The following is a 12,359-nucleotide window of genomic DNA, read 5'->3' on the forward strand; positions in this document are numbered from 1 at the left end:
ACCAATTAGGAGGCTACAGAAGTAACTGCAGGCAAAAAGTGCTAATGTTAGCTTAGATTAGAAAGGTGGTAAATGAAGAGAAGTAGACAAATTTACTAGGTAAAATGAAAGGATGTGGTAATGAATTGATTGGGGGTGCTGGTTAGACAGAGGAAGTCCTAGGTTACTAACTTGGGAACCACTGTGATGGTGGAACCTTAGATTGGATACATTAATAAAAACTTAAAGAGGAATATTTAACCCTTGTATTGACAAGTACTGAATAAAAATAACTACAATAAAAACCCAAAAGAAGTTTGTGATTATTTTTGTCACATATATTTGCCTGCAATCATATAAAGCTATTCTTACATGGCTTAAATAATAATGTTTCATTACAACTAGTGTCACATGGTGATCTTTTGAACTCTACAATGAGAAAAGATAAAATTACAATACCAAGAATATGTTTTTTGCATATATGAAATTTAAAAGAAAAACACTAATATAATTTTCTTCCCCTGATTACTAACATCTCTGTTAGGGATTTAGCAAAGACAAGGCAACTTTAATTTTAATTTGTGGTCATTTAAAAACTTTGATAAAGTTTATTACAGGTTGATTCTTATATTTCTCATACAGCAAAAAAGATTGAGACTAATTGGTGATATACAGGGAGGCCTGGCGTGCTGTGATTCATGGGGTCGCAGAGAGTCGGACACGACTGAGCGACTGAACTGAACTGAACTGAACTTAAACAAAATTCTCCCCTTATTTTTCAAGTAGTTTGTTTTTATATACACACACATGTTTTAAAAGCATTATATTCATCTTAAAATAAAAAGATAAAAGACCAATAAGTGATTCCTTTCCCTACCTCTGGAAAAATATGTGAAAGAAGGAATAAGGTTAAATAAAAACATATAATTGGGATTTCAGTGAAAAGAGCAGGTTATTAATTGTGATTTCAGTCAAGTCATTTGTTCATTCTGAGCCATAAGGTCTTTATTAAACTTTTAAAATGTAAACAACACCTACCTCCCAGACTTGTTGTGGGAATTATACAGTGTTTTTGGAAATGATTTATGAATTTTAAATTTCTATAAAAATATTAATCACTATAAATTTTTAAAAATCTAACAAAGCATATAGAATATTCAGCTTCATATTAATTATTATCTCTCCTGTTTATATGATTTTCTTGAGATGGCCAAATAAATTGAAAATAAGAAAAACATTCAGGATCTATAACAGTAAGTAATTATAATACATCATAAATTTAAAGTTCATATGAAGCAAATATGTCAAATCTGAAAAACACTGCAAGTTCTAGAGAAGTTCATGTACCATCAATCCTGCTTTTCTATAATAGAGACTGCTTTTGTTGAAATATATACCTATAGATCAAAAGTACTCTACTAAGGATATAAGCTATACATTCAAAACATTTAATTAGACCTTTGCATTTAATCTAAAACTGTACAACAGTCTTAGATTAAAATGGTTTAACATGATTTCTAAAATACTCTGAGGTAAAATAATAACATTATTTAACTTGTTCTTTGCTATATCCTTAGCTCCCAAAACACAGCCTGTATTTTTAAATAAAGTTAATGAAAATGGACATTAAAGACAAAAAAAAAAAAAGGCCAGTACCATTTGCAATAAAATCTAAAATCACTCTAACACTTAATGTAAAATGAAACATATTTCCTTCCAAGTATTTAGATATAGGGATGGCTATATAAGTCATGCCAAACAAGCAAAGCACCATAAAGTATCCTAATGTGGTCCAAAATTTGAAAATTTTCAAGTAAATCAAATAAAGAGCAGTCCAGCTGTTTCAGTTCTATCTTGAATATATTTATGTTTAAGAATGTGAATTTTAAAATAGACCTTACTTAGTTTAATTCTACCAGAAATATATTTTAAATGGTTAAAAGCCTCTGTTTCTTAAATACTCATAAACTTTTATTTCATAATGCATGATTGAGACTCTCTCTCATGTCGGTTTCAAACTTAACAATCCCTAGAAAATAGAATTCAAAATTTACCAGTTATTCTTATTTCAATATATAAGTCACACAGAACTTTAATCAAACTAGCATTATAAATTCGACATGTGCAGACAACCACCTGTTAAGATACTGTAGGAATGGTATGAAATCATTTTATGTATGTGGAAAGAAAATTCTCTGAAAACAGTCCCCTCCTTAAATAGAGGAAAGATGAAGATAAAGAAATAATATAAATAGTATTAATTAAAATTCTTATAGTTACAAATGCTGCCAAACTTAGCAGGATAGTTAAATTACTCTTTGACTTCTAACAATACATGTTTAAAGGAATGTACAAGTAATGCTTTTTAAATCAGTTGGCCATATACTCTAATGCTTTGCTTTTTTACAGTTTGTGCTTTTTATTTTAACATTTGTGCCATCTTCTTTGTTGAAAACTATAGCTTCAACCTATACAGCTTACCCATCACTTAAAATGATTCTTTTTCATTTTAAAGTTACCTCCTACGTTCCGTAGGGTGATGATTTTCCAGAGTTTTCAAACCCAGCAATTAGATAATTTATTAATTTGATTGGACTTTTTTTTACAGTAACAGTTATAGATTTAAGTACATAATTTTAGTAACACTTAAAATGCAAGCCTCCTTTTATTTTACATTAGCCCTAAAAGCATCTGAATCTCTGTAAATAATCGCAAATTATTAACAAAGTGATAAATAAATTCAGCAATCTGTGAGAACACAACAGATTTTCATTTTTCTTTTTAAAAAATGTCTGTAATGTAATATCAAAATTAGGAAATGACATCTTCTATTCATGAGGCATAGAATTCATCTTAACAGTATGCACTGACTTCCCCTATATCACACCAGTTTAAAAGAGGGTTAAACCCTAAAACACAAAACAACCAAAAGATTGTAATGCCCGTACCTAGTATTTTCCAAACTGGTTTTGGAATAGTCACCACTTCATCACATTCTATTTTATTTTATTGTCTTTTCATGAAAAGGAAAGTTTCCCATTAATTGGTAACATCACATTATAAATATAACCTCCACACTCCAAAGCTATAACTTGAGTTTCTGGCTGCCACTCCTGATATTCAACTGATGGAGAAGAGCATCTTTTTCTAAGTGAGCCTCTGCAAGAGCCGTTTTAGCTTTAGCCAATTCTTGTTTAAGTGATTCATTCTCTTCCATGAGCTGAAATGATAAATTTGGAAAATAAGAAATTGTAACCATTTTCAGGAAATACAGACTATTTATACAGTATCTAAAAGTGTGACCCACAAGTCAGCAACATTACCCAATGCTGGTGAGGGTGCACTTAAGCTGTAAAGTGCTCTGAGAAGTTATTTAGAAACACATACCAAGCACTTACAAAAGTCCATAAGTTTTGACCCAGCAATTTAAAACACGAATTAACTCCTAAGTTCCAAATCTAACAGTGATTTTGTTTAATTTCAATGTCCCTTAAGATGCTGCTGACCTCATTTCTCCTTGCTAAGCCTCTCTCCTCTTTCACCATTTACGTCACAGATATTTCTTTTTTATACTGCTCTACCTATGGACTTTTCATCTTTCCCTCTGATGTTTAAGAACTCTTAAATTTTTTGCATTCTATTAAAGTTCATAATTGGTTGTCTTCTCTCATCACTTGAGTCACTCTCTTAGATGGTCTCTTCTACTCCTGTGGCTCCAACAATTATGTATAGTCTGATATAGGGCAAGCCTCTCTTGAGCTCCAGATCCACATTCTGAAGATCTCACTGGACATTTTCATCTAGATGTCAATAGGTCTTCTCTCACTAAGACTCAGTTCAATCCTCTTAGAACCATTCCCTAATCCCTAATCAGGAAAATGTGATAAAACCTTCTCCACAGGAAAAAGCATTTACATAGATACATTAAAATATATGCATTCAACTTCAAAGAGTTCTCAGATTTCTTTTAGCTGCACCTTAAGAATGCCTGTCTCACAGACCAAATTGGGTATTTTACCATACTTCCCTAAACTCTAGTACATATAACACATGTATGTTGTGACTACTGTTTACACACTTCTACTTTCCCATTCAATTTTGAGTTTCTCAATTGATAGGGAGCAGTATTCTCTTCCAATTCTATATCCTTAGCTTAGAGCTGACATTGAACAAATCCTGCTAAATAGATGAATAAACTCATTCTATAGTTTCATCATAGAGAATTAAAATTCTGCTGGATAGAATTTTATAACAGCAAAAAATAAGAAGCAACTCAAATGTTAATAAATGTTAAGAGTAACCTTTAGAAATGATAATATAGCCACACCCACATTAATCTGCCATTAACAATAAATATGAAGCACTGACTATACTTCAATAAATATAAAATAAAATAGATGAAGCATTTGCAGCAATATAGAAAACATCTGTTAAACAATATTAAGCAAAAAGCACAGTATATATTAAGTGTGAAAGTGTTAGTCCATCAGTCGTATCAGACTCTGCAACCTCATGGACTGTATAGCCCGCCAGGCTCCTCTACCCATTGCCAGGCTCCTCTATCCATGGAGTTCTCCAGGCAAGAATACTGGAGTGGGTTGCCATTTCCTTCTCCAGGGGATCTTCCCAACCTAGGGATTAAATCTGGGTCTCCCCCACTGCAGGCAGATTCTCTACCATATGAGTCACCAGGGAAGCCCCACAGCATATATACTAGGATAGCAATTGTTTAGAAAAATTATGGAAAGAGACTGAGAGGAAAAAATTTAAAAATACTTATAGCACTATCGGAGGTTACAATATGTCAGAGCTGTTTTAAAATATTTTTCCAAAGTTCTGAGGTATTACAGTACTCTTGTAACTTAAAAATAAGACATGAAAATGAATATATCCTCTAAATAGCCTTCGCAGATGCCAGAAATGGCACTCTCCCACATTTCCTCCTTTATCTTCTATTAGACTACAACTTCTGTGAAGGCTGGGAATGGCCATACCTTGTTCAACACTGTATCAACTAACTGCCTAGTCCATAACAAGCACTCAACAAATGTGATTTAAAAAAGTAAATAAATAATGCCTAATAATTATGTTAATTGCTGAACTGAATGAGTATGAACTAGGTTTCCCATTACCTGTTCCCTAGTAAAATCAAAAGAGCACTCAGGAAAGTTGGCTGACTGCGAAGGCCAAGGAACTTCTGGGCTCGTCTGAGTGGCTTGAGTGACACTGGGTTCTTTCTTCAGATCACACTTTCCACTGGTATGTAGCAATGAATCACTTTTGACATTTTCTTCCAAATCATTTCTAGTGTTAAGCATCTGAGAATCTAATCAAACATATAAAATATTCAGATAACATTTCTAAATACTTGACAAATCTTAAGTTCTCTTGTGAAAACCTAATTTAAAATGAGTATGTCTTAGTATGAAGACATTATTATGACACAAAAAACAATAAAGTCAAATAAAGAAAAAGCTCATTCATTGGAAAGATTAACAAACTCAAAATCAAAAGCTCATCTGTTGAAAAAAAGAATAAAATTGAAAAAAACCTTAGTTATACAGAGCAAGAAATAAAAGATAAAAAGAAAAAAATTACTAGAATCAGAAATGAAAGAAGGGACATTACTATTGTCCCTTTAACAGAAATAAAAATAATTATATAGGAATACTGTGAAGAACTGTATACCAATAAATTAGATAACTTAGACAAGGCAGAAAAACTTCTACAAAGACACAAACTACCAAAACAGACTCAATAAGAAACAGACTAAATCAGTAATCAAAAACAAAACAAAAAACTATTCAGAGAAAAGCCCAGGCCCAGATATGGCTTCATCAGTGAATTCTACCAAACATTAAAAGAATTAATACCAAATCTTTACAAACTCTTCCAAAAAACAGAAGAGGAGCACTTTTTTAACTCACTCTATAAAACCAGTATTACCCTGATTCCAAAACCAAAGAAATAAAAAAAAAAGTAAACTAAAATCAATATACTTATATAAATAAATAAATAAAACCCTCAATAAACATTAGCAAACTGAACCCAGCAATATAATAAAAATAATTATAGGCCACGGCCAAGTGAGATCTACCCGAGGAGTACAAGATTGATTTAACATTCAAGAAATAAATTAATGTAGTACATCACATCAACAAAACAGAATAAAACAAAAGCCATATGGTCATCTCAACAGATGCAGAAAAAAAAATTTGACAAAATCCAGTACTTTCTCATAATAAAAACAGCAAACCAGGAATAGCAGTTCCTCAAGCTGTTAAAGGAAATTTTCAAAAATTCCACAGCTAATATCACACTCAATGGTAAAAGACTGGATGTTTTTCCCCTAATATTGGGAAAAAGACAATGATGTTTGCTCTCAATACTTTTACTCGACACTGTCCCAGAGGTACCAGGCAAGGTAATTAGGCAAGAAAAGGAAATAAAAGGCATCCAGTTTAGCAAGGAAGAAGTAAAACTATCTCCATTCACAGATGACATGATCTTGTACATAGGAAAAAAAAAGACAGAATCCACTAAAAACTCGCAGAGCTAATGAAAAAGCTTAGCAAGTCTGCAGGATATATGATCAATATACAAAAATCAATTGTTTTCTAAGCACTTACAATGAATAATTCCAAATTAAATTAAGAAAACAGTTCCATTTAAAATGTTATCGAAAAGACAGGAAATACTTTTACAAATCAACACTGTTTCTAACTTTTTGGATCACAGAGAGTCAGAGCATTTAGGTTGCAAGTGAACAGAAGCCCAAGTCAAACTTGTTTTTAAACAAGGAAATGTATTTGTTTCCATAATAGCAGAGTCAAAGTGATGGTGCTTCAGGTATGGACAGATATTGGAATTCATATGATGTCCTCAGGAGTGTCATTTTAGGAACCTGACTCTATCTACTTCTCAGGTCCACTTCTCTCTTCTTCTGTGTTAGTCCAGTCATATGATGGCAAAGGTAACCTCTAGTGACCAAACAAGTGAGTTTTACAGCCTGTGACCCCCTTCGCTCTCAGTGTCATTTTCAATTCACAGACAAAAGACTCAGAATGCTTGGTTCACAGTCCATTCATGTTATCATTCAGTGTCCCAAGGGCTGAAATCTTTTTCCCTTTCCCACTTTAGTGACAGGGCCATATGATTGTCAGGTTCAACCAAAACCACACTTAACTGTCATGACAGAGAGATAGTCCCTCAAACCAAATTATATTCAGAAGATAGAAGAGTAATATCTGTTCAACATAATTTTTCCCCTTAAAAACATTCCTAGAAGGTATCAGCTAGGTCAAAGAACAAAAATACTTTTTAAAGCATTTGTTCATATCGCCAAATTACCCTTCATAATGATTCTAATAATTTTACCCCAATTTTTTATGTATCAAAATAGTTTTATCTACATGGGTAAATGTCACTGAATTGAGTTTTGGTCTGTTCTTGAATTCATATTACAGAAGTCTCAAATCAGAGACTACTGTTTACAATATTGTCCACTGATTGCTTTTAGTAATATTAGTTAGAAAAAATACACAAGAACTGTCGTACTGGCTCAGACTAGCATACCATTCAGCTTGGTAGGGACTGTAAGGGAAATCCTAAAGTACTATGCCATGGAAAAGTCAAATCTTCTACTCCTTCAAACTCAAAAAACTAGTAACACCCCTAAAATTTGACTTCATTATGAGTTTACCATATACTTTTGGCTTTCAAACTTAGAAGAGCAAAACCCTTCTTCTAAATGAAATCTGATATAGAATGCTAATATAAAGTAAAAACAAAAAAACAGGTTGTTACATAGGCTGTAGTGAGGAAAACAGGGTCCAAAGCCCATTCTATTTAGCCTATATCTCTCACCACTCACGGGATCCTAAGAATAATGAAAAGCCACTGACCAAAATAATCCTGAAACCCATTTTATTTCAAACACTGGGAGGTGAGATGAGAGAAAAGGGGAGGGGAGAGAAAGAAGAGAAGAGGAAGAAATATGGAAAGAGGAAAAGATTGAGGCGCAGAAAAAGGGAGGGGAGATTTAGAGAGAGGAGAAGAAAGAACAAGCGTGGGAAAAAAAGGAGAGGGAGGCAGACCTAACTGGAGATAAAAAAGGAGGGCTAACTGTGAATCTGTTTCTGTTCTGCTCATCCACCCACTTGTAGTACCGTTCAGATTCCACACGTAGGTTAAATCAGATAGTATTTCTTTTTCTCTGACTTACTTCACTAAGCTTAATATTCTCCAAGTCCATCCATGTTGTGGCAGATAGCAAAATTCATTCATGGGTATCTGAAATTACCTGTTTGCTAAATTCAAATTTATATTTACATACATATATATATCTGTGTGTATATATAGATTTTGGGTTGGCTAAAAAGTTCATTCGGGTTTTTCCATAACATCTTATACACACATACACACACAGAGGTATGTTAAAAACTTTGTCTATGACAGTAGTATCTCAATATGCTATGATTCCATTTCTCTTTAATTCAAACAGCTTTCTTTTATACATTTTCAGTTATGCTGTTACATGGATACATACATTTCTTATGACTAAGCTACGTTTTAGGAGATCTTTTATCAATATAAAATTTCTCTCTGGGGCCAATGACTTTAACAGGCACCTCAGAAAAGAAAATAAACAAACGGCGAATCAGCATATGAAAAGGCACTGTATATAATATGTCATCAGGGAAATGCACATTCAGACAACAGCATACCACTACACACCTATTTAGAATGGCCAATATACAGAACATTGACACCACCAAATCTAAACACAGACACAGAGCAACAAGAATTCTCATTTACTGCTGGTGAGAATGTAAAATGGTACAATCACTTTCTTCCAAAACTAAACATACTCTTGACCATAAGACCCAGCAATCACACTCCTTTGTATTTACCCATCAGTTCAGTTCAGTTCAGTCGCTCAGTCGTGTCCAACTCTTTGCGACCCCATGAATCACAGCACACCAGGCCTCCCTGTCCGTCCATCACCAACTCCCAGAGTTCTCTCAAACTCATGTCCATTGATTCGGTGATGCCATCCAGCCATCTCATTCTCTGTTGTCCCCGTCTCCTCCCACCCCCAATCCCTCCCAGCATCAGACTCTTTTCCAGTGAGTCAACTCGTCGCATGAGGTGGCCAAAGTACTGGAGTTTCAGCTTTAGCATCAGTCCTTCCAATGAACACCCAGGATTGATCTCCTCTAGAATGGACTGGTTGGATCTCCTTGCAGTCCAAGGGACTCTCAAGAGTCTTCTCCAGCACCACAGTTCAAAAGCATCAATTCTTCGGCAATCAGATTTCTTCACAGTCCAACTCTCACATCCATACATGACCACTGGAAAAACCATAGCCTTGACTAGACAGACCTTGGTTGGCAAAGTGATGTCTCTGCTTTTTAATATGCTATCTAGGTTGGTCATAACTTTCCTTTCAGGGAGTAAGCGTCTTTTAATTTCATGGCTGCAATCAGCATCTGCAGTGATTTTGGAGCCCCAAAAAATAAAGTCTGACACTGTTTCCACTGTTTCCCCATCTATTTCCCATGAAGTGATGGGACCAGATGCCATGATCTTTGTTTTCTGAATGTTGAGCTTCAAGCCAACTTTTTCACTCTCCTCTTTCACTTTCATCAAGAGGCCTTTGAGTTCCTCTTCACTTTCTGCCATAAGGGTGGTGTCATCTGCATATCTGAGGTTATTGATATTTCTCCCGGCAATCTTGATTCCAGCTTGTGCTTCTTCCAGCCCAGTGTTCCTCATGATGTACTCTGCATATAGGTTAAATAAGCAGGGTGACAGTATACAACCTTGACGTACTCCTTTTCCTATTTGGAACCAGTCTGTTGTTCCATGTCCAGTTCTAACTGTTGCTTCCTGACCCGCATACAGATTTCTCAAGAGGCAGGTCAGGTGGTCTGGTATTCCCATCTCTTTCAGAATGTTCCACAGTTTATTGTATTTACCCATAAGGCCCTGAAAACTTATGTCCACACAATTCTTTACAGCAATTTTATTCTGATTGACCAAATAAGGAAGTAACCAAGATGTCCTACAGTAGGTGAAATAAATTGTGTTACATCAGACAATGGAATATTATTCAGCAGTAAGAGGAAATGAGCTAGTAAGCCTTAAAAAGACATGGAGAAACCTTAAATCATATTACTTAGTAAAAGAAGCCAATCTGAGAAGGCAACATATTGTATGACTCAGATCTGACTCTGGGTATCTCTTGAGGGTAGAGCTGATAAGATTTTAGGTGACCTATTATTTTTTACTTAAAAGATGAGGTTTTTAATTTTTAATGATTTCTAAGTAGTTATTTTCCATTAAAGCTTGTTCCTGTTTGAGTTCAAAATCTTATTATCTCTCTGAGGATATTAATTATATTTCTTTAAAAGTCTCAACTTTTCTTCACTCTGAAGTACTAGAACATTCTGTTCTGCTTTCTTACAAGATAAAACTTGAAGTTTGGAGATCTTAAAGTATCTGGGAGCAACAGCCATACAGCAAGCCTATCTTCTCACACCGAAGCTATCTTCGCCTGAGCTTTTATCAGTAATGAAGCTGCCATTTTGATCTTTTTTGGTCTGACTTCTATGTTTGCTGCAGTTGTTCCCCAACTTCAGAGAGGAAGACTCTTCAATCAAGAGTTCCCCACAAACTGATTCCACCTCAGCAATAGTTCTCTCATGGTTACTGGCTACAGAGTTTTCTAGTTTGCCTCTTTTTAGTCCCTCACATTTCACCCTCCATTAATAAAGTGAAACTTAGAAAACCTAAGTCTATCAACTCAAGCTCTCTCCACACTACTTTACAAGACATAGTCCTTACATTAGAGACCTTAAAAATCCTATTAGGATGGAGATACAAAATTTAAGCAGAACTAAATACACAGCAATATACTATAAAGTAACTAATATATGGCAAATAAGTACTCAAGAATTTTAAGAAGTCACAATAGGTTATGTAGAAGGGTTCACTGAAAAGTAGAAGTGTGAATTAACCCAGGAAGGATTTCATTCAAAACACATTTGTAGAATAGATACTAAATCAATTGTAGATGAGTTATTTCTGAGGTAGAGGTTCATACATGGATATTTTATCACAAGGTACTAAGTGTCCCTCAATCATCTACGAATACATATGTACATAAATATAAAATAGTATAGAAAAAGTATGAGGCAAAAAAATAATCAGCATGTAAACAATTTCAAATTTCAGTAGGTGTTCACTTAAACTGTTTTCGTATATACCTCTGATATGAAAAGAGCCATCATCATTTCTCTCTACCACAAGATGATCAATATGAACAGTAACAGGAGCTGGTTCAAGGGATATTGTACTACTACGAGGACTGTCATCCTACGGGAAAGAGAAATAGTATTGGCATGTTGCTATTGAAGTAAAAGATAAAAATCAATCATTTTCAATTAATCATTTTCTTAAACACTACTTCTGCCAAAAATATTTTTAATGAGTTAGGAATATATCTTTAATATGCTTTAGTTGATACAGTGAGAAAACTGCCCACTCTATTTTTATATTTTCTAATTTCTAAGAAGAATCTCTACACCATCACCGCAAGGACCAAGTTCATATTGTTAGGCATGAATCAAAGTCCAGTAGGTTAAATGAACATTTATAAAATGAAAATACAAAAATATTTGTTAACATACTTTTAAATTTATTTTTGTGTTAGAAACTTGTATTTTCATTGGCATCACTGTTGCAACTGTTTCATCGTCCAAAAAATGTTGAATATTCATAAGAGAAGACACAAGAAACTCAGTACTAAAGTTTTCTATATGGCATTGCAGAAATCCATTCTTTTCTGCAAGCAAAGAGTGTATTACAGCACCAGGCCCACTTTCAAATCTCAGAGTAATCTCAGGAGAGGATTTAGAATGAATTACAGCTTTATGATCCGAACCTATGAAAAAAGAACAAATAAAAATTTTAACTTTGTATTATACCTCAAAAACATCACTCTCAATTATCTGTCATTAAGAAGTCACTGTCACTTTGAATAGTATTAAACCAATAATAGATTAAAATTTTACTATGTATTCTTAATTTAAATGATATTTACAGTTCACATGTAACACATGGCTTCCCAGGTTGCTGAATGCTAAAGATTCCTCCTGCCAATGCAGGAGCCGCAGGAAATGAGAGTTAGATCCCTGGAAGGGATCAGGAAGAACCCCTGGAGGAGAACATGGCAACCCCTACCAACATTCTTGCTGGGATAATTTCATGAACAGAGGAGTCTGGTGGGTTATAGTCTATTTGGGGTGCAAAGAGTAGGATATAACTGAGTAACAAAACATATATTCAACCCTAATTTCCATTTTTATAGACAATCT

The 12,359-nt window shown here is 34.2% G+C and overlaps 1 protein-coding gene across 3 annotated transcripts in view; it reads right to left on the minus strand.

Annotated features, from left to right (window-relative positions):
• Positions 1 to 230: 230 nt before the first annotated feature.
• Positions 231 to 12,359, minus strand: part of BLTP3B (bridge-like lipid transfer protein family member 3B) — a 92,515-nt gene continuing 80,386 nt past the window's right edge. For all 3 annotated transcript variants that reach the window (XM_055396736.2, XM_055396737.2, XM_055396738.2), the window contains 4 exons: positions 11,673 to 11,926; positions 11,250 to 11,358; positions 5,112 to 5,305; positions 231 to 3,199 (listed from right to left, as the gene is read on the minus strand). In XM_055396736.2, coding sequence (XP_055252711.2) covers positions 3,065 to 3,199; positions 5,112 to 5,305; positions 11,250 to 11,358; positions 11,673 to 11,926 — 692 coding nt within the window. In that variant the 3' untranslated portion in view covers positions 231 to 3,064. The remainder of the gene's footprint in view (positions 3,200 to 5,111; positions 5,306 to 11,249; positions 11,359 to 11,672; positions 11,927 to 12,359) is intronic.

This window comes from Moschus berezovskii, chromosome 6 (assembly GCF_049115385.1).
Source record: "Moschus berezovskii isolate FMDL1 chromosome 6, NW_MosBer_1.0, whole genome shotgun sequence".
NCBI lineage: Eukaryota > Metazoa > Chordata > Mammalia > Artiodactyla > Moschidae > Moschus > Moschus berezovskii.